This window comes from Salmo salar, chromosome 16 (genome assembly GCF_965601325.2).
Source record: "Salmo salar chromosome 16, fSalSal1, whole genome shotgun sequence".
Taxonomy (NCBI): Eukaryota; Metazoa; Chordata; class Actinopteri; order Salmoniformes; family Salmonidae; genus Salmo; species Salmo salar.
In genome coordinates this window covers 46,217,806-46,240,926 of record NC_138306.1, presented here as the reverse complement: position 1 = coordinate 46,240,926, position 23,121 = coordinate 46,217,806, and the positions used below count along the sequence as shown (strand labels likewise).

Below are 23,121 nucleotides of genomic sequence, written 5' to 3'. Positions count from 1 at the left end.
GGTCCTAGGGCTCAGGTCCTCCGAGAGAGACAGAATTAGAGAGAGCATACTTAAATTCACACAGGACACCGGATAAGACAGGAGAAATACTCCAGATATAACAGACTGACCCTAGCCCCCCGACACAAACTACTGCAGCATAAATACTGGAGGCTGAGACAGGAGGGGGTCGGGAGACACTGTGGCCCCGTCCGACGATACCCCCGGACAGGGCCAAACAGGCAGGATATAACACCACCCACTTTGCCAAAGCACAGCGCCCACACCACTAGAGGGATATCTTCAACCACCAACTTACCATCCTGAGACAAGGCCGAGTATAGCCCACAAAGATCTCCGCCACGGCACAACCAAAGGGGGGGGGGGGGCGCCAACCCGGACAGAAAGATCACGTCAGTGACTCAACCCACTCAAGTGACGCACCCCTCCTAGGGACGGCATGGAAGAGCACCAGTAAGCCAGTGACTTGTAATAGGGCTGAGAATCCCAGTGGAGAGAGGGGAACCGACCAGGCAGAGACAGCAGGGGCGGTTCGTTGCTCAAGTGCCTTTCCGTTCACCTTCACACTCCTGGGCCAGACTACACTCAATCATAGGACCTACTGAAGAGATGTCTTCAATAAAGACTTAAAGGTTGAGACCGAGTCTGCGTCTCTCACATGGATAGGCAGGCCATTCCATAAAAATTGAGCTCTATAGGAGAAAGCCCTGCCTCCAGCTGTTTGCTTAGAAATTCTAGGGACAGTAAGGAGGCCTGCGTCTTGTGACCGTAGCGTACGTGTAGGTATGTATGGCAGGACCAAATCGGAAAGATAGGTAGGAGCAAGCCCATGTAATGCTTTGTAGGTTAGCAGTAAAACCTTGAAATCAGCCCTTGCCTTAACAGGCGGCCAGTGTAGAGCCTAGCACTGGAGTAATATCACATTTTTGGGTTCTAGTCAAGATTCTAGCAGCCGTGATTAGCACTAACTGAAGTTTATTTAGTGCTTTATCCGGGTAGCCGGAAAGTAGAGCATTGCCGTAGTCTAACCTAGCAGTGACGAAAGCATGGATTCATTTTTCTGCATGATTTTTAGACAAAGTTTCAGATTTTTGCAATGTTACGTAGATGGAAAAAAGCTGTCCTTGAAACAGTCTTGATATGTTTGTCAAAAGAGAGATCAGGGTCCAGAGTAACGCCGAGGTCCTTCACAGTTTTATTTGAGACGACTGTACAACCATCAAGATTAATTGTCAGATTCAACAGAAGATCTCTTTGTTTCTTGGGACCTAGAACAAGCATCTCTGTTTTGTCTGAGTTTAAAAGTATACAATTTGCCACCATCCACTTCCTTATGTCTGAAACACAAACTTCCAGGGAGGGACATTTTGGGGCTTCACCATGTTTCATTGAAATGTACAGCTGTGTGTCATCCGCATAGCATTGAAAGTTAACACTATGTTTCCAAATGACATCACCAAGTGGTAAAATATAGTGAAAACAATAGTGGTCCTAAAACGGAGCCTTGAGGAACACAGAAATTTACAGTTGATTTGTCAGAGGACAAACCATCCACAGAGACAAACTGATATCTTTCCGACAGATAAGATCTAAACCAGGCCAGAACTTGTCCGTGTAGACCAATTTGGGTTTCCAATCTCTCCAAAAGAACGTGGTGATCGATGGTATCAAATGCAGCACGAGGACAGATGCAGAGCCTCAGTCTGACACCATTAAAAGGTAATTTACCACCTTCACAAGTGCAGTCTCAGTGCTATGATGGGGTCTAAAACCAGACAAAATTGCCTGATTTCCTTATGAATTGTAACTCAGTAAAATCTTTTAAATGGTTGCATTTATATTTTTGTTCAGTATACATTAGCTGGTTTGTCATCTTCAAACTGAGAAGTTGATATGCATCTTGTGGATTTCCTGAAATCGTTGCATTGCTCAATGACCTTACCTAAAAGAAATTGTAAGATAAGAAACATAGCATGAGGTTAAATGTTTTCTTGGGAATATAACTGCCTGCAATGTATATTTGACAACAGGCGAGATGGAGTCTGCTGCCCAACACAGTATAACTTGGAAAACAAAAATAAAACAATATTATCTTAGAGTGTACAATTAAAGGATATGGGTGGAACCATAAAATGCATTGACTACCAGATGCATTAACTACAGTATGGACTTGTCATAGTGGTTTGGATTTGGCTCAATGTTCTGTTCACCTAAAACAGCACAGGTTTCCCAGCCATAAATCCAACATACATCAAAATATTCCACTTTATTGAAATGCATGGTTCTATTCTTAATGTATATTTACAAGGTCAGTCAACAATTATGTTTAAAAGGTTGAACTAAGGCAGCAAAACAATATTACAATACATGAAAAAGAAAACAGCATACAGTATTAAGAAATTGCAATGTTTTACAGAACACCAACTCATAAATAACTAGAGCACACAACTAATATTTCACAACTTTCATGATTCAATATGTACTTTTTTGGTATTTGGTCAATTAGCAAGTTAAAACAAGAGCGCATTGTTTGTACAAGTGAAATGGTTTATAGAAGGCCACTGGAGATGGATCTACGGATTCCGTAACTATGCAACGTGTTGGCTGACGACGAGATATTTAAAAAAGGCAAACCCTTCTTGTATGATCATTTCCTGTAACTGTACGATCCGTACATGTCAGGGACTTGGCCGTGTACACATACAAATGAGAATAAAAGACTAAAAATACCAAGCCAATCTGTCACACATTCCGTGATGTCAGAGAGAGCGATCAGGGGGCAATTCAAGATCTCATTGTGGTCCCGTCAAAAAGTAACACTCCCAACCCCCCAAACAGCATTTTCAAAGCCAAGGGAAGGCACCAGTCAGTCTGACGAAGTGGTAGTAGGAATTCATATAGGCAGCAGTTTGATATGAGCGTCAAAATAAAGGTTGCTTTAAAAATTCAGCTGTACCATTCCAAGTCCATTGCGTTTTCACATTCCATGGTTATGTGGATTAAGGCTTTTTATGCTGAGATCTGGGGAAATGCCACCTGAATTTCCAACTTGGCCCAGCAGTGTCTTTCTCACACCACGTTCCGTAAAGCTGAATTCTAGAGGACTAACCAGTCTTTGTGATGCGTTTATCTTTCTAGGTTGCTTTTGTTGTGCAGATGCCCTCTTCTGATTGTGGAACACTGTTCAGAAACAGCCCCGTCTTACCAGGTGTATGTCCCTGAGTGAGCTATGCCCCTGTTCAATATCATCAAAACAACGGTCCAGGGAATATTTTTGTTGTTGTAAAAGTTCAAGGAAAAAACAAAAAAAATCAATAAATATAAGCCATTGCAAATAGTGCCTTTGGATAGAACTTTCTCTCAACAACATATACTCCTATGTATACATATATAGTGGTAACTCTTAATATAGCTTTTAGATTGCTGTCTGTTATACCTATATAAGGAGCTCTCTTTCTTTGTGAAGAGGGAGGGCATCTGGCCTAAGTAGCCAGTGTTACACGTTTGAGTCCTGCAGTAGGGGCTCTTTGGCCTCCCCGGGCGGCCGCAGGCTGTGAGGGTGTCCGTGGGGAGAGCTGTGCTTCTTCCAGCTGCCGGGCCGGAGGCCTAGGTGAGGTTGCTCTGGTATGAAGAGTGCCACCAGGAGCGCTAGTAGCACTGAGCATGCTCCGAAGAGGAAGGGCGGGCCAGGAATGATGGAACTCTGAGAGGAGGAAATAAAAGGTTCACATCTTCCATACCTGAAGTGACAAAATTAGGAACATTTAACAAATTAGAGTTACACAAGTGTATTGATACTTGATAACGGCCTTCCCTGTAGCTCAGTTGGTAGAGCATGGTGTTTGCAATGCCAGGGTTGTGGGTTCGATTCCCACGGGGGGCCAGCACAGAAAAAAAATGTATGAAATGAAATGTATGCATTCACTACTGTAAGTCGCTCTGGATAAGAGCGTCTGCTAAATGACTAAAATGTAAAAAAATAAAAAATGTAAAAAAAAATAACTAGTTAACATTAAATAGCGCCCAAAACCCTCTAAGTGTGCATAGTGTCTAAATAATCATAGTAACTTTTAAGACAGGGATAGAACCTTGTTAAACTGTCTGGTCATTTTTGAGGAGGTATCCTGGCTGTCAAAACAAACCTTCAAAGTCTACGCTAACTAAGTCAAATGTATTATCTGGCTGGTTCCGGTTGTGTATTGTGAGGCCGAGTAGAGGTTTGATTGGGCCTGAAAATTCAAGCCCCATCGGGTTCGGGCTAAAGATCTAAACAATAAGGCGGAGGAGCAGAAAAGGTTGGGGATGTGGCTCTGGGGGCTAACCTGAGGGAGGAGCAGAAAAGGTTGGGGATGTGGCTCTGGGGGCTAACCTGTGGGAGGAGCTGAAAAGATTGGGGAGCTGGGGGCTAACTTGTGAGAGGAGCAGAAAAGGTTGGGGTTGGGGAGCTGGGGGCTAACCTGTGGGAGGAGCTGAAGGTGGGCTTGAGTATGGACCGGAGTGTCCCCGTTGCCATCTGGGGGCGCATCCAGCTCCACGTGGAAGATGTAGAAGATGAAGCCGTAGAGCGCTGGGCCCAGGCCGTTACACAGCCCCCGGATACCTGTCACCATCCCCTGGCCCACTCCTGTGAGATGACAGCCAACAATAATTTATCGATTGGATTGCATTCAACCTTTACTTCACCAGGCAAGTTAAAGGGATAGTTCAGAAAAATTACATATTTATAATTATTTCCTTTCCTTGAAGGAAACAAACATCTTAAAATGTAATTTCACTGAACTCCCCCTTTAATTAACTGAGAACCATTTCTCATTTCCAATTACGACCAGGCCAATAGATGAATCGAAGAACGTGCAAAATCAAATAAAAATGTATTTGTCACATGCGCTGAATACAACTTACCGTGAAATGCTTACATATGAGCCCTTAACCAACAATGAAGAGTTAAAAAGTAAAAAACAATGTGCTAAATAAACTAAAGGAAAAATAGTAATAAAATAACTACAGTATAAAGAGGCTATATACAAAGGGTACCAGTACAGAGTCACTGTGCAGCGGTATGGGTTAGTCGAGGTAATTTAGCTAATATGTTCATGTAGATAGAGGGTAAAGTGACTATGCATAGGTGCAAAATAAAACTATAACAAAGTACAAACCTTGTTGGTCTGGTTCAGCAGTGCGGGAAACCAAAGCACTGATTGCTGGGAAAGTGATGCTTGACATGGCTGCTAGAGCCCCTGCTGCCCACATCATCCTGTAGAGATGAGAGAAAACAGATTAAGTCACTTGAAAGAGTATCTCTTCATTGACCTGAATCAGATGAGTCACTTTAAAAAAGCTTACCATGGCTCGGAGCCAAACCCATACCAGGCAAGCTGTAGTATCTGGAACCCGAGGCCGAGCAAGATAGTGTTCTTGTTCCCGATGGAACGCATGAGTAAACTTAATACTACTGTCTGACAAAGGAAAGAAAAAAAATATATAAATATATATAAATAAATAATTGGAAAGCATTTATTTGAATGTTAATATTGCATATAATGAATGTTCTCATTAATGCCCAAACCAGGTTAACATAACATGGCAGAGATTGGGATTACAGCGCCTTCAGACGGTATTCATACCCCTTATTCCACGTTTTGTTGTGTTACAGCCTGAATTCAAAATGGATGAAATACCCCATAATGACTAAGTGGAAACGTTTTATACATTTTAACACATTTATTTTGAAGAGTCAATAATTTGTAGAAGCAGCTTTCAGTTATCTTGGGCATGTCTGCATCACCTTTGCTTATATTTATTAATCTGGATTTGGGGATTCCCCCCCATTCTTTCTTGCGTATTTTCACAAGCTCTGTTAAGTTAGATGGGGAGTGGCAGTGAACAGCAATCTTCAAGTCTTTCCACAGATTTTCAATGGGATTCAAGTCTGGACTGTGGCTGGGTCACTCAAGGACTTTCACATTCTTGTTCTGAAGCCTTCCCAGCATTGCTTTGGCTGTATACTTGGGGTCATTGTCTTGTTGGAACGTAAATCTTTGCCCCCCAGTCTAAGGTCATTTGCACTTTGAAGCAGGCTCTCATCAAGGATTTGCCTGTTTTCATTGTTTCCTCTATCCAGTCTCAGTCCCTGCTGCTGAAAAGCATCCCCATAGCATGATGCTGCTGCCACCATGCTTCATGGTAGGGATGGTTTTAGATGGGTGATTAGCTTTGCATAGCGCTTTGAAATCAGACCAAATAGTTACATTGTCTCATCAGACCACAGAATATTTTGCCTTATGCTCGCAGTCTTTCACATGCCTTTTTGCAAACTCTAGGCGTGTGGTCATGTGACTTTTTCTCAGGAGTGGCTTCCGTCTGGCCACTCTTCCATAAAGCCTAGATTGGTGAGGTGCTATAGATTGTTCTCCTTCTGGCAGGTTCTCCCATCTTAGCCAAGGAACTATGCAGTTCTGTCAGTGGTCATTGGGTTCCTGGTCACCTCCCTGACCAAGGTCCTTCTTCCAATTGTCTCATTCTTCCCCACTCCTCTCCTCTGTAACTATTCCCCAGGTCGTTGTTGTAAATGAGAATGTGTGGTTAGTCAACTTACCTGGTAAAATAAGGGTTAAACAAATGTTTTCCTTGGTTGCTCAGCCAGATCTAGGCAGTCTGTGTAGTTCCATATTTTTTTTATTTTATTTCCCAATGTTGGAGACAACTGTGCTCTTGGAAACTTTCAACACTGTAGAAATAGTTTTATACCCTTCCCCAGATATATGCCTCATCACAATTCTATATCAGAGCCCCACAGACAGTTCCTTGGGCTTCATGGTATAGTTTCTGCTCTGACATGCACTGTCAACTGTGGTACCTTATATAAACAGTTGAGTTTCTTTCTAAATCATGTTCAAACAATTGAATTGACAACACGTGGACTCCAATCAAGTTGTAGTGAAATCCCAAGGATGATCAAAGGAAATTGGATGCACCCAAGCTAAATTTGGAGTGTAATAGCAAAGGGGTGTGAATACTTATAAAATAATATTTATTTTTCATTTTCAATAAAATTGCACAAAAAAATAATCTCTAAACACGTTTTCACTGTCGTTATGGGGCATTGTGTGTAGATGGGTGAGAAAATAACCTATTTAATCCATTTAGAATTCAGGCTGTAACACAACAAAATGTAGAATAATTCAAGGGGTATGAGTACTTTATGAAGGCACTGTACGTGTTAATTGAATGACAACTAACCTGTGCAACGATTGAAAGCAGTCCTAGAACAGCTATGAAAGCTGCAACACTTTCAGGTGAAAATCCCATAATCTGTAGGGGAAAAAATTAAACAAAATGCATGTGATTGTACTGCCAGTGAGACCAAAGTAACTACACCCATCATCAAGCAAAGACAATGATTTAGCTGAATATACACTACATGTAGACACCCCTGAAATTAGTGGATTTGGCTCTTTCAGCACACAGCCATTCAATCGCCATAGCCAAACATTGGCAGTAGAATGGCCCATACTAAAAAGCTCAGTGACTTTCAAAGTGGCACCACCATAGGATGCAACCTTTCCAACAAGTAAGTTTGACATTTCTGCCCTACTAGAGCTGCCCAGTCAATTGTAAGTGCTGTTATTGTCAAGTGGAAACGTCTAAGAGCAACAACGGCTCAGCTGCGAAGTGGTAGCCCACAAGCACAGGACCGCCGAGTGCTGAAGCGCGTAAAAATAGTCAGCACAAAAACTGTTTGTCGGAAGCTTCCAAGAAATGGGTTTCCATGGCCGAGCAGCCACACACAAGCTTAAAAATCACCATGCGCAATACCAAGCGTCAGCTGGAGTGGTGGAAAGTTCGCCGCCATTGGACTCTGGAGCAGTGGAAACACGTTCTCTGGAGTTATGAATCATGCTTTACCATCTGGCAGTCCGACGGAGAAATCTGGGTTTGGCAGATACCAGGAGAACGCTACCTGCCCCAATGCATAGTGCCAACTGTAAAGTTTGTTGGAGGAGGAATAATGGTCTGGGGCTGTTTTCCATGGTTCGGCTAGGCCCTGTAGTTCCAGTGAAAGGAAATCTTAACTCTACAGCATACAATAACATTCTAGACAATTCTGTGCATCCAACTTTGGGGAAGGCCCCTTCTTGTTTCAGCATGACAATGCCCCCATGCACAAAGTGTCCAACCTCACTAACGCTCTTGTGGCTAAATGGAAGCAAGACCCTGCAGCAATGTTCCAACATCTAGTGGAAAGCCTTCCCAGAAGAGTGGAGGCTGTTAGCAAATGGGGGACCATCTCCATATTAATGCCCATGATTTTGGAATGAGATGTTCGACGAGCATGTAGTGTAGCTGCAAGCAGCAAAGAACAGCAATGAACAGTGTAACGGACCATTTATGAAATTACTTTGCAATGTTCTTCAAATGAACTATAGTCAAACCCCCTCGACAAGTCTGCCAAATATTTTGACTATGAAGGGGACTTGACCTCCGTGACATTGATCATGGCAATAACAACTCAAAAGGTAAATTTGTCTTATGTACAGGATACACCGTCCAACGAAATTCTTACTTGCAGGTTCTTCTCGACAATGCAACAACAATAAGAAATAATACAATATAAGAATACAAACAAAGTAAATGGTAGTAGAATAGAATAAACATTTGAGCATAATTTTAATACAGGAAGGAGGTGGACACATCTGACATGCATCTCACACACACGCACTGTTTATTTGGGCCACACGTTTGACAGAATACATTGCAGACAGACCTGTCGTAAGTAGAGAAAGAAGCTGGAGTACTGGCCAGCCTCGGGAAGGTAGGACAGGAACACTGTTATACAGATGAGCAGCACAGTGGAATCCTGGCCCACTTTCCTTAGAGACTGGAGACAGAAAGCAAAGGTTTAGATTGTACATCATATTGTTATCACCAATGAACACCCATCCACTCCTTCACACATCTCATGGCGGAAAGAAAGCCTTCTATGAGAACTGGGTCACAACCAGAGAGCAAGGGAGAGATTTCGCTCAGACTAAAAAATAATAATCCTTTAGCCTCATTGTTGTAGGTCAATCCAGGGCTCTAGACTAGCTTTTTCCACTAACCTTTTGGTCGCACCAATTTTTAAATGACCTGACTAATAATGACTAGCCATCTTCGCATGCCCTTCTGTTCTTGCATTGATTTGGATAGATTTACTCATGGTTCAATGTTAACTTTTTTCCCTCACTGGCAGTTAATGCATTGGGGTGTATGCTTTCTCTCTATATCCAGCTAGTAATAGGCTACATTTGGTTATTATTTAATTATGTATTAAAAGCTGTATGATATAATTTTACAATGCAAGACATTACTCTATTTGATACAACTGCATTAGATTAATTGCATAAATGTTTGTTTCTAAAGCAGGTCTGTAATTATTTATTACATCTCAAAATAGGATGTTGCCCCTTTAAGACCGACTGCAAAATAGATATTGATACTGTACGCCTACAGTGGGCTAGCCAAGGCCTACAGTGGGCTAGCCAAGGCCTACAGTGGGCTAGCCAAGGCCTACAGTGGGCTAGCCAAGGCCTACAGTGGGCTAGCCAAGACCAATGCTAGGTGTCTTTTTGTAGCTCTCTCTTTATAGACTATCAACAATAGCCAGTAGAATATATTTTTTTTTAATCAGTGACAAGTAAGACAACAGATGGTAGCCTATGATTAAAAAAGTAAGCCATTTCATCTAACATATCCAGAGAATTAGGGGTGTAAGGGTAAATGTATTCGTATTGAACATTCGCTATGGGGACCTTGGTTCGGTCCGCACGGTGAACCCGAATAACATCAAATAAATTAGAATAATCAAACAACACCTATAGGCTATGCACGTTGTAATCAAAATTCGGGAACTTGTTCTGTACGATTACGAGTGGTGGGGTCGATAAACCAGGATTCTCCATCATCGTCTAAATCTCCAGTTTGAGAACATTTTGGCTTCACAGTAGATTACACTGGCAATGGACAGAGCGTTAACAGTAGTACGTAGCCACTGCTCAACCAGAATAGCCTATGCAGCTCCCAGCACCTCAAATATGTTGACACATTTACGCTGACATCACCCAAGGATTCATACCACCAGGAAGGAGCAAGACGGAAACGCAAAACGCTGCATTCAATCAGCTCTTCGCAGCGGATTCTGAAAAGGCCAAATAAATTACAATAGCGATAGGTATGTTTAGCCTATAGACACAGATATGCTCCCATTCTCGGTGGTTTAGAATAGGGGATTTCAGCACCTTGTGTAAATCATAATCCTATTTATTTGCATATCTGATTCCAAATCGGTTATTTTTCCTGCAGTTGGAACAGACTGGAATCTGATTTCAAGCCACCTTCATAGGTGGTTTGAAGTCAGATAGAAATCTGATTCCTGGCCATGTGACTTGTGTCTGAACGGTCAAATCTGATTTATTTGCCCTCAAGTAGTTTTTAGACTTAAACATATCTTGTTGCTTGGTAGCTACACTGTTGACAGTTTGACAAGAACATGTGGTAGCTAACTACCTAGTAAATTGTTTACAAACAAATGTGTGAATGTGCTAGAATGCTAAACAGCTACCTAGTTGACTGCTGTGGCTAGCCAAAAAGGACTCATTTTGAAAGTTGGATCATCTTATCCTTTGAGGCTTTAAAAGTGTTTTTACACTATGATTTTGAACATTCAAAGCAACTGAGAAACGTCCATGATAGGAAGGGTTGTCACCTTAGTTTGAAACACAACTTCTGAGTGATAGGAAGCACCAGTACCGCCACCAATCAGCCTACGCCACTGCACACCTGTCGTTAGTATGACAACTAGCATAGCCTTGTCAGTAAATGACTGCTGTCTGAACACACACACAAATCTGATTTGGTCACTCGTAACTTGCTGTTTTGACCATCAGTAGTCCAAAACAGATTTAAAAAACAAAACTGATTTGAGCATTAAGGCTTGCAGTGTGAACAAGGCTTTAGTGACAGCCCATCTCATTGCCCCGGAGTGGGAGAAGTACTGTGCTACAGACCCCTTTATGAGAGTCTCAAGAGTGCATATTTTTCTCTTTGTAAGAAAACCTTATAGCATAGGCCTATACAATGTCCGAGCCATGTTTACATATTGATTTCACACGCATATTGCACTTTATTTGAGTGTTGTTGATTAATCGTGTTTTCATTTAAGAAAAGTTGTTATTCCTGATGGTGTTCTCATCAGGCATTATATGACACATGATCATATGGAATCAGGAATATCAGCCCTTTGTATTTTTATTTAACTACAGTAACTGTTGGCATTTCATTTTCCCGCTGTACCGAAACGTGACCCCAAAACTGCAATACGTACCAAACCGTGGGTTTGGTGAACCTTTACACCCCCACTTAATAGTTAACTACCGAAAAACTACTAGCCAGGCTACACGATGTGTTGAATTGGATATCTCGTTAGTCTGTCATTTTTTTATGGGCTAGGCCTACCTGCTGTAAATGTCTAACTCTCTCCTCTAGCACACACATGTCTAACTCTCTCTGGCACACACACAGCTGATGCACACCAAGTAATAGCTATAACTCAGTAAATAGCAAGTAATATCAACAAATGTGCCCACATGGGTCTCAGTGTTTCCCTTATATTCATTTAGCAGTTGCGGACCACTCCAAAAAATCTATACCAATAAAAATTGTAAAAATGTGTAGAATTTCAGGAAATTCTTTCTCAGTCCCATGACAAAGTGAGCAGAATTGCAGGAAATTAGCTTTAAAACTGCAAAATGTACCCCCCCAATTCTGATCAGAGTAATTGTTTAATATGACCTTGGACAAGTAAAACAAATCTATTCGGTCAACTCAAATCTATATTCTTCTAGTCAGACTATTTTCTTTTCTTGTTCCGGACAAGCGTTAATGTCAAGTCCTGTGTGAGGTTGATTTATTTTAGCAACATAGCCTTCCCACTCAACATTGCCTGAGGAAGACCTGTTAAGTTGTGCCATGAGTAGCTGCTGTACATTGTGTAATTTAGCTTCAAACATTTAATGGCGCAGCCCCTAGGCGATTTGGAGTATTATGAAATGTGCTTTTCAGACCCCTCTCTGTATATAGTATGTTAATAATGCCCCCGTTTTGCCTCTGTGTATACCATGTAGCACTCCCTCCCCCCTTCAAACAGTTTGGGATGTCCCTACCCCCCAATGAAATTGACATTTCAAACGGTTAAGGTAAGAGTTACGTTTAGAGACGGGACATCCCAAGGATACCAGATAGCACGGACCATCAAACAACCCATTTTAGGAGAGGTCAGGTTTGCATGATGTAGAACACACCCTGGTCTAAACGCTTGTTCCTTGTGCTGGGTAAATCCCATTGTGGTTTTAAAAAATGATGTTTGTGTGCCATTTCAGCACGGTTAACCGGTTTAGGGCACTGTTGGTTTCTATGCCCAATTAGAAAGACATTGTTCAGAACGCTGAGGTACACTAACATGGCCTGTACCAAACAATTCAGTCCAAATGCATGAACAAGACCAACTGAGATGTATGCATTTGTGAAGAGAAACTGACCAATTGTAATGTGGTTCGTTGTAAGGGTGTAACCTCTTGCAACTAACCACATTACAATTGGTCAGTTTCTCTTCCCAAATGCATACAACATCTCAGTTGGTCTTGTTCTTTTATGAAATCTAATGAAAACATTAATTTTAAGTGATTGAGTTATTGTGGAGGCAAATGGTAAGACTGAAGAGGACCACTGGTAACATGAGAAGCTAGTTGAAAGTGTCAACACACAACCAGATGCTATAATGCTTCCATAAGGGAAGCCATGGCTGTCAGTCAAGAGGACAAGGTCTTGCAGCACAGCCATTCTCACCACATTCTATTACTGAGCCCTCTTTTTACCAAGAACAATACCTGCCTCCACCACCAATTCCGTTGATACCATTGTGTGGTGTGTGTGTCATCAGGACTGTGACGCGGTAGAAAGGAAATGTCCATTTTCTCCTCGGTCTCAGAGACCCACCAAATTCTAGCTACTACCACTGATCAGTGCCGAAGTGAAGCACACATCTTCAACAGGTTTGAGAATGTTTCCCAAACAAGCCAATATATTTGTACATTGGTAGGACTAGGCTAAACCTTTATTTCTTGAATCCTCATGTAATTTGCCATAAAGCCTATCGATGTCAAGAGAAGGCATCTCATCTGGCCAATCCAAATCATATTGAACTCTAAAAGCACACTAATGGGGTACATAAACATAACAGTTGGATAATTCATGGGGTAGAGAAACTGACAGCCTTTAGAAGTGGACCATGTACTCACAGCAAAGGGGTCAGCCTGCTCCCAGGAGATGGGAGCCCCCCAGGATGCTGGCCGCATCTTCTCAGGCAGAGACTCTGGCACGGCCACCAGGATGAAGCAGATGTCCAGCATAGCGATGGCCGAGGCCAGCACCACCACCAGGCCGTCACCATACACACGGCCCAGGTAGGCTCCGATGGCCGGGCTCGTCACCAGGCTAGCAGCAAAGGTGGCCGACACCTAACGGACAAGAGTAGAGGTGGTTTACTGACTAAATCTTCAACTACCACTCTTTAAATCAAATTGGAGTTTCACTTTCTTGAGTTTGTGCAAAATGTCTACTTTGTTAAGTGGGACCAAAATGCAAATAGGTTCTAAAGGGTATAACTATTTTAGCCAGAAATGGACCACAAATCACTGAACCAAAAAAGGTGAGGTGGTAAACTTGAAGATTAGAATAAATTGTGTAGGTAATGTCTGATACACACCAGTCCATAGGCCATGCTGCGTTCATGCTCCTGCGTGATGTCAGCCACATAGGCAAAGACCACGGAGAAGGTTACAGCAAACACACCGGACACTGATATAACTGCAAAATACCACCTGAAACAGAGGCAGGATATGGCACTCAGTTATTATTACACTTGACTCTCAGTTCCATCTCAACACATCACATTATATTAGCTAATGAATCTTGCATAAAATATAGAATAGTGTAGAGTAGAACAGTATGAAATTCAGCATGAAGTTCAGATCTTCCCAATTTGTTTAACCACAATAGATTCCATAGAACTAGGATTCATTTGAATGGTGATCTCAGTAACTATGGACGCTCTCTGGTTGCGTGCCATCGTACCAGGGGCTTATCTTCATCAGTGGAATGGGAGCGCAGGTGAAGAAAACAGTAAGCAGGAGAAAAGACTTCCGACCCCACACATCAGACAGGGCACCAATCAGAGGAGCACTCAGGAAAGACAGCAGGCCCTGAAAGACAATAAGACACACCCAATGAATGGAAATAGAATTGAAGTGTAACTATATGTGCTGTTCAAAATAATAACACATGTTCAAACACCATACCTTTACCCCCTGGATCAAGCCATTCATTAGAAACGTATGCTTCGGGAATGTCTCATGTAGGACCTGGATAACAAGGGGATAAGGACACATAGTGGAGACTTAATTGTGATTATAAACTGGGTGGTTCGAGCCCTGAATGCTGATTGACTGACAGCCATGGTACATTTAAGCAAGAAGGCCCAAGGGGGTATGGTATATGGCCAATATACCACGGCTAAGGGCTGTTCTTAAGAATGACGCAACACGGAGAGCCTGTATACAACCCTTACCCGTTGTATATTGGCCATTTAACACAAACCCCTGAGGTGCCGTATTGCTATTATAAACTAGTTAAAATGTGATTAGAAAAGTAAGAATAAATATTTTGTCATACCCGTGGTATACGGTCTCATATACCACGGCTTTCAGCCAACCAGCATTCAGGGCTCGAACCACCCAGTTTATAACAGACCGTATACCACGGGTATGACAAAACATGTATTTTTACTGCTCTAATTATATTGGTAACTAGTTTATAATAGCAATAAGGCACGTCAGGGTTTGTGATCTATGTCCAATATACTAAGGCTAAGGGCTGTGTCAAGGCACTGCGTTGCATCGAGCATTAAAAACAGCCCTTAGCCGTTGTAAATTGTCCATATACCAATCCCCCAGGGGCCTTATTGTTTAAACAGTTTCATCAGCAGCCAACAAATCATTCTGTTTGAAATAATAGGTAATAAAGACGACAACCTACCACCAAAGTGGGTGCTGTAAGAAGGCCCCAGGCAAAAAATTCCAAAAAGATGACAATTACAGCATGGTAGACGCTGGGAGCTCCGAAACCTTGTGCCTGGTGAACAGAGTAGAAGTATGTCAATGTAAGTATGTCAACAAGCAATACTCAATGATCTTACTTTCAAATAAGATATATTTAAAGGTAAACTCAGCAATAGGACATCATTATACACAGTATGGCAACTTCCTGCTTACAGTCATCAACAACAGAATTCATATCTGCCATTATTGACTCTCCTAAAGTTACATTTCCCACATTGGAAGAGCCAGTAGTGGCAGTCTTGGCAAATGTGACTTTTGTTAGCAGGAATATGGTCCCCTGTGTATGATTATACACTATGGCCAAAAGTATGTGGACACCCCTTCCAATTAGTGGATTCAGCCGTTTCAGCCACACCTCTTGTTGACGGGTGTATAAAATTGAGCACACGACCATGCAATCTCCATAGACAAACACTGGCAGTAGAATGGACCGTACTTAAGAGCTCAGTGACTTTCAACATGGCAGTCTACCGGTATTGATGCATGGACTGATTCGGGTTTTTACTTTACCTTCTATAACGGCATTTGAATGTTTGATTTGTTAAATGTGATACGCCATGTTCAATTTTTATAGTTTATTTCGCTACTTGAGTCATCTCTCTCCGCTCTCTCTCCATGCAGCTTTCCACACAGACCAAGCCCCGCCCTGCCACTCAAGGAGCGCATTTGTTGTCAGTGATGCCAACTTTGCAATTTGTTGCTAGATTTAGCAACTTTTCAGACTACCCTGGCAACCTTTTTTTCCAAACAGCACCTAGCAACAAATTTAGCTACTTTAAAAAATTTATTTTGAACTTTTAGCAACTTTTGAAAAGTGACTCAAATGATAAAATGCATGCATTTCCCCTCTAAATGACACAAAAACGATTTTCTCTGTCACACAATCAGTCACAACATACGTGCCTGGCTGCAAAAGTGCATTGCGAGTAACGTCAGCAGCAGGCGCTCATCTCGAACACTGGCAGCAGCAGGCCAGCAGCAATTACAGCAAATTGCAAATCATTGTTGGCTGACTGCAGCAGAAGTAGTACAGGTTCGACGAGCCAAACCCAATGAATATAGTTGGTCACGAATGCTTGATCTTGAACAGAATTTACGACATCAATCAACATGTCTCAATCAAAATTGTACAGCCAGAAGTACAGAAAAGAGCGGGAGTCTGTACCTGAACAAATGTCAAATCATATTTTTTGCCGAGATGGCCAGTCAATTTGAGAAACGTTATTGTGTATTCTACGTAATGACGCAGTTTTACATTATCGCGCAATAACATCACAACGTCATTTAGCAACAAATCAACCTGCCTCCAGCAACTTACCCCGAAAATTAGTTGGCAACTCTGTTAGTTGTTCCTCGACCACAAGACACCTGCGTTCAGTCTGCATGGTCAAAGCAGCACATGCAACAAAGCTGTTTTCAATCTGCTTCTTCATATAAATCCAGTAGCGTTCTATAATTACACTACTAGTTTGTTTTGCTCACATCTGCAAACAGCTAGTTTGTCTTTTCTTAGCAAGTTGGGCCTAAATCTTGTTAGCCGCTAATGCTAATCGCTAGGTAGCTAGCTAATAATTGTACAGGAGTCAGAATAAACATAATTAGTTATACTGCCTGATAATACCAGTGATGGTGTAGTTCAAAATCAGCATGTTGTTTGTGCAACTGTACCTTCTAAATCAAAGAGCAATACAAGAGGCATTAATATGTTAGCTACATGAAGTAGCTAAGAGAAAACAGTCAATGTAGCCAAAGATTATAGGGTCCCATAGGAAACAATTATCTACACTTTCGTTCCTACCCTATCACAATAACTCCTCCCTGGCATGCTCCTTCGTTTTCATGTCAAACAACACTATTCAAAGTGCCCACTATCATATTCTAACTATAGAATTAAAATAATAATTCTATTTCCATGATTCCAACTTTTCACTTAAGTGTTTTGCTCTAAATTATATGTCAAATCGCGATTGCAATATTTGGTTCAAAATAAGTTTTAGATTGTTTGCCTATACAGTGCAGCCCTACATGGCAGAGTGGAAATTATCTCAAATGAGTGCAGTAAATGCAGAAATATATGAAAATGGAAAAAAAATTATTTTGGGTTGAATTGAACAGTATAAAACAATCAGAATGGAGAAAGACCCATTGAAATCACTTAGAATGTATGTGTTGCCACCCTGAGCTCATGCACTACTTATAAAGCAAAAAAAAAAAATGTTAAAAATAGTGTCAACATTTTTTTTTAATACCGCGATATGGTATTTTGGCCATATTGCCCAGCACTACGTGGCACCCTAATAAGCTGACACCTTTCCAACAAGTTAGCTTGTCAAATTTTTGCCCTGGTCAACTGTAAGTGCTGTTATTGTGAAGTGGAAACGTCTAGGAGCAACGAACCGTACCGCTGAGTGCAGAGGCGCGTGTTTAAAAAAATAAAAATTGCCTGTCCTCGGTTGCAACACCCATTACAGAGTTCCAAACTGCTGCAGGAAGCAATGTCAGCACAAGAACTGTTCGTCTGGAACATCATGAAATGGGTTTCCATGGCTGAGCAGCCGCACACAAGCCTAAGATCGCAATGCCAAGTATTGGCTGGAGTGGTGTAAAGCTCACTGCCATTGGACTCTGGAGCAGTGGAAACATGTTCTCTGGAGTGATGAATCATGCTTCACCATCTGGCAGTCCGAAAGAAGAATCTGGATTTGGCGGATGCCAGGAGAACGCTACCTGCCAAAATGCTGCCTACTGTAAAGTTTGGAGTAGGAATAATAGTCTGGGGCTGTTTTTCATGGTTCGAGCTAGGCCCCATAGTTCCAGTGAAGGGGAATCTCAACGCTACAGCATACAATAACATTCTAGACGTTTCTGTACTTCCAACTTTGTGGCAACAGTCTGGGGAAGGCCCTTTCCTGTATCAGCATGACATTGCCCCTGTGCACAAAGCGAGGTCCATACAGAAATGGTTTGTCGAGATCAGTGTGGAAGAACCTTACTGGCCTGCACAGAGCCCTGACCTCAACCCCATCGAATACCTTTGGAATGCCAACTGTGAGTCTGGCCTAATCGCCCAACATCACTACCCGACCTCACTAATGCTCGTCGCTGAATGGAAGCAAGTCCCCGCAGAAATGTTCCAACATCTAGTGGAAAGCCTTCTCAGAAGAGTGGAGGCTGTTATAGCAGCAAAGTTGAGACCAATTCCATATTAATGCCCATGAATTTGGAATGAGATGTTCGACGAGCAGGTGTACACATACTTTTGGTCATGTAGTGTAGCTACCATACTGCTGAGTGAGAAGCTATACCTTTACGAGAGGATAACTAGCTAACGTTACACGGAACTAAACAAGAAGCTAACGTTACACGGAACTAAACAAGTAGCCAACGTTAGTTAGCACCAGCAGATACGTTAGCTAGCTGACGTAGCTAGCACTGTTGTTTTTGAGAGGACTAGGAAGAGGCATTGGAACTTCCCCCAGGGCGCTGGCAAGCAGAACGAGCTAGCGCGTTAAATTTCACATATTGTAGACAGACATACCACATGCGGCAAACTAATCTCAAGAAATTCGATGCCAAATAGTGCGATTTTGGTGTAAACTCACCGTTCCTCCATCCTTGATAATAATTTTTTTCGCCAGCAGGAGACTGCGATTCGCCCGTTTCTTCTTTTTGCTCTGTGTCATATTACCATTCTAGTTATTTGTTTAATCAGAATATATCTGTTAAGACATTTAAGACAAACTATTTAAATCAGATTATGTTGGATAAGAAACGGAATAAATCAAATGTTCGAACTAAAAGGGCTGTTTCGTCCATTCACTCAGCCACCGCCATCTTTGCAAAAACATTGTTAAAACGTAATGACGTCTCATCACACGATGTTCTGACGTGCATGTACCCGCGATCAAAGATTATGCCGCGTTCAAAACAACTGCGACCTGGGAATTTGAAATTCTCCGACTTCCGACTTGTGCGTTCAAAACAACTGGGAACTTGGAAAAAAACGAGCTCCGACTGGGAAAAGTCAATTTGAACGGTCATCCAACTCGGAATTCCATCTCCTGAATTCGGGCCTCTTTCTTGAGCTCAGACCTGAAGATCACTAACGTCATGAATTGACCTCGTATTGCCGCGTTCAAAACTACTGGAATCTCGGAAAAATATAAGGTCAAATCATGACAAACATATTCAGTTGATATACATATTATTCATATTTAATTCAGTGATCGAAATTATGACACCATCCTCGGTAGCCTATTCCAGCAGGCTATTGGGAAACAAGTACTTCTTTCCTTGCAATTAATCTTAAGCAAGCTGCTTAATCGTTCAGGTTACATTTTGCCTACATCTTTTCTAGGCTACTGTAGACTACTTGAAATGAGATGTAGGCCTATCAGGGGCTATAGGCTTCCTGCCTTGATCTAAGGAAACCATAGCAAAGTCAAATTACAATCATAAACCCAGATTTTAATCTGCAGCCTATGCCTATTAAAATGCAAATCTTGCAAATGGGCCATTTATAACGGTTTGAAGTCTTAACTCCCGAGTGGCACAGCGGTGTAAGGCACTGCATCGCAACGCTAGAGGCGTCACTACAGACCCGGGTTTGAACCCAGGATGTATCACAGAAGCCGTTATCTGCAGTCCCATAGGGTGGCCCACATCGTCTGGGTTAGGGGAGGGTTTGGCCGGGGGGGCATTACAAGTAGGCCGTCATAGTAAATAAGAATTTGTTCTTAACTGACTTGCCTTGTTAAATAAAGGTTAAATAAAAGAAAAATGAAAACTTCTGGCACATAATGACAGCACAATTGCCAGAAAATAGCCTAGCATCATTTTTTTAAAAATGTTCTTCCAAGTGTTCCTTGCTCAGAGATTGAGATCCTCCGTCCAACTTTCATCCCTAAAACTTTCCTGTTGGATTTAACTATAGTAATGCACATGCACAAAGGGGATTTATTTACAATTATAAACTAGGTAGTTCAAGCCCTGAATGCTGATTGGCTGAAAGCCGTGGTGTATCAGACAGTATACCACAAGTTTGACAAAAAATTATTTTTACTGCTCTAATTACGTTCGTAACCAGTTTATAATAGCAATAAGGCACCTCGGGGGTTTGTGATATATGACCAGTATACCACGGCTAAGGGCTGTATCCAGGCACTCAACGTTGCGGCATCCTTAAGAACAGCCCTTAGCCATGGTATATTGGCCATATACCATACCCCCTTGTGCAAATAATCTGGCGAGCTAAATAAGGGCAAATTATTTTTTCTCTTGCAACATTATTCAAATAGATTGTATTAAGTCATGTCATAGCTTGCAATATTTATTATTTTGAGGAAATCTGAATTTTGCTTCTAACGTCCTACAAGTTACTGTGATATTCCTTCTTAATTGGCTCGATAACGTTATGGAAAAAAGTTTATATTGTATAAATATGGCAACTGGATGGCCATAGAAACTGCCATGTGGGGAATCATAAGTGACTCGTTTCAGCTAGCTTAATCTTGTTCTTGATACCATGGCTGCATTCCAAACACTTAACAGACACACCAGCTGCATTTCAAACTCATAAAAGACAAACCCAGTCCACTTACCCTCGCCTTATGCCCTTGGGGGAATCCCCTCGGCCATTTTGTCGTCGGTCCAAATGATTAGCCAAGCAAGAAAAGTTTACAACGTAAGTGTAACAGTGTAGGTTCCATCCCTCTCTTCGCCCCAACCCTGGCTCGAACCAGGGACCCTTGCACACATCAACAACTGACACCCACGAAGCATCGTTACCCATCGCGCCACAAAAGTCACGGCCCTTGCAACGCAAGGGGAAACCCTACTTCAAGTCTCAGAGCGAGTGACGTCACTGATTGAAATGCTATTAGTGCGCACCACCGCTAACTAACTAGCCATTTCACATTGGTTACATAAGCCCCTCTGCCCTCGTTTTTAATGGAGTTTGTGAGTGTACAATTATGTTCACTTCGGGGTCTGAAACACCCCACAATTAAATTTGCAATGATTGTACATCCACTAACAAAAGTCAGCCAAAACTTAAAACCTCAATGTCAATATGGAGTCAACATACAAGTGTAAGTAAAAACAAATGTAAATAAGTTAGAAATTGTGCTACTAATGCACAAACACGTCTTGTAAAAGTAATTATGTTTTTGTTTGGTTAGCTTTTGGAGAAATAAAACATTGTCCTTCTTCAGAAGTTCCAGCTAGGCAGGCTAACGTCAATTAGTTAATTAATTTGCTAGCTATCACAAAGTAGGCCTATATTAATAATTATATAGTTAATATAAGTAGACATGCAATCATAATTGACTGTAGCGCATATAAAGCACCCACAAGCTACCGGTGGCTGACAACACAATCATCGCGGGATGAACGAGTGACGAATTTCCGGGCAAGGGCAGTCCATTTAAAAATCATTCCTTCCGGGAGCACGTGATGCCGCGGAGCTGAGCAGACGTTGACAAACCGAGCTCTTCAAAGTTATTCCATTATTACCTAAATAACAACGTTGAAACAATATTCTAACATCGGCTGATAAATTGTCAAGTACTTACCTTCCCAAAGAGCCATGGACCTCCGACCGAGAGGCAAGAAGGACGACCAAAACGTTGTTGATTCCCAAGATAACGATAACGCTTCAGCTAGCAAGATTAGCATTACCCCTCATAACTCAGTTATGAGGGCTAATGCTAGAGTAGCAAGCGAGCCTGCCGACATGCTTGCTACTCTCCTCCGGGAAATTCAGGATGGTAGCAAAGGTCTTTCTCTGAAAATTGACAAGAAATCGGCTGAACTCCATTCTTCCATAGACAAACTGAAATCCTCCATGAATGATCTCCTTTTGAGAATGACTGAAGCTGAGTTGCGCATTAACACAGTTGAAGATACCATCATTCGACATGACCAGGTTCTGATACAACTGCAGAATGACAATGCCTACCTCAAAAACAAGGTAGACCAGATGGAGAACCAGAGCAGACGCAGCAATATCCGTGTGGTGGGATTGAAAGAGGACAGCGAGGGCTGTGACCCGGTCCGTTTCTTCACTCAATGGATCCCGGATGTCCTAGGCATAACCAACTTCACCAAGCCGCTGGAAATCGAACGCGCCCACAGAACATCAGCGTCGAAACCCCGGCCAGATGACTCCCCACGGGCCGTCCTGATCAGGTTCCTCCGTTTCCAGGACAGAGAGAAGATACTGCAACTCCCAAGAGCCAAAGGGGAAATCACCATCGATAGCAAGAGGGTCAGCCTTTTCCCGGATATGAGTGCGGATCTCGCCAGACGTCGCAAGCAGTTCAGACCTGCCGCCAAAGCACTGAAGGAGAAGAACATCACCGGCTACCTCATCCACCCTGAGCGGATGAAAGTTCCGTACAAAGGCCGAAGCCATCTCTTCAACACACCGGGAGAAGTGTTCACTTTTCTCAAAGAACTGAACAACGTCTGAACCAGGATGGTCTCTCTGGGGGATAAGATGCAGTTTGTTTGTTTTTTGTTATCCGTGCTGTCCTGGGACTGAACTGCTGATATCTTCTTGGAATTTGGATCCGTTACCCCGCTATCCAGTCGTTGTACATTTTCAACTAACCGTTTCTTTCCCCGGGGTGAGTTCTATTACATTTACAGGAGAGTATATTTTGGTTTAGTCAATATCCACTGGGTGAAGCAAATTAGTGGGCTTAGGCCCACTGGTTTCCCCCCCATTTATGTTTCTCCTCTCTGTCATGGCGTTGCCCTCTTTGGGTTTTCTATGCACCATCCCCCTACCTCCCCCTACCCAGACTCTGTGAAAGCAGTCGTAAATTCCTAAAAGAATGTCCTGCCTCATGGCCACAGTTTTGAGACAGAGTGGGTTTCATAGAAAGAACCCATGAATTCTTCCACC

The 23,121-nt window shown here is 42.3% G+C and overlaps 1 protein-coding gene across 3 annotated transcripts; it reads right to left on the bottom strand.

The window, feature by feature from the left end:
• Positions 1-2,892: 2,892 nt before the first annotated feature.
• On the bottom strand, positions 2,893-19,062 carry LOC106573938 (solute carrier family 71 member 1). 3 transcript variants are annotated; one of them, XM_014149411.3, is made up of 13 exons: positions 16,881-16,945; positions 16,531-16,591; positions 15,130-15,225; positions 14,394-14,456; positions 14,170-14,297; positions 13,802-13,916; positions 13,335-13,553; positions 8,765-8,878; positions 7,240-7,311; positions 5,344-5,456; positions 5,157-5,254; positions 4,458-4,624; positions 2,893-3,703 (listed from the first exon to the last, which is right to left on the bottom strand). In XM_014149411.3, exons 4-13 carry the CDS (start codon positions 14,418-14,420, stop codon positions 3,497-3,499), a joined length of 1,260 nt encoding a protein of 419 aa, XP_014004886.1. In that variant the 5' UTR covers positions 14,421-14,456; positions 15,130-15,225; positions 16,531-16,591; positions 16,881-16,945; the 3' UTR covers positions 2,893-3,496. The 3 variants fall into 3 exon arrangements, with proteins under 3 accessions (XP_014004886.1, XP_014004884.1, XP_014004887.1); XM_014149409.3 differs by lacking the exons at positions 16,531-16,591; positions 16,881-16,945 and adding an exon at positions 18,815-19,062; XM_014149412.3 differs by lacking the exon at positions 16,531-16,591 and having other exon boundaries at positions 16,881-16,956.
• Between the last annotated feature and the right edge of the window lie 4,059 nt (positions 19,063-23,121).

Bases quoted from the DNA above. Each gene is read 5' to 3' on its own strand.
- LOC106573938 (XM_014149409.3), bottom strand. From the start codon at position 18,895: ATGACACAGAGCAAAAAGAAGAAACGGGCGAATCGCAGTCTCCTGCTG. The intron at 13,554-13,801 runs GTGTGTATCAGA...CTTGTCCGTTAG, and splicing joins GCAGCATGGCCTATGGACTG to GTGTCGGCCACCTTTGCTGC. The intron at 4,625-5,156 runs GTTTGTACTTTG...GTCATCTCACAG, and splicing joins TGCTGAACCAGACCAACAAG to GAGTGGGCCAGGGGATGGTG.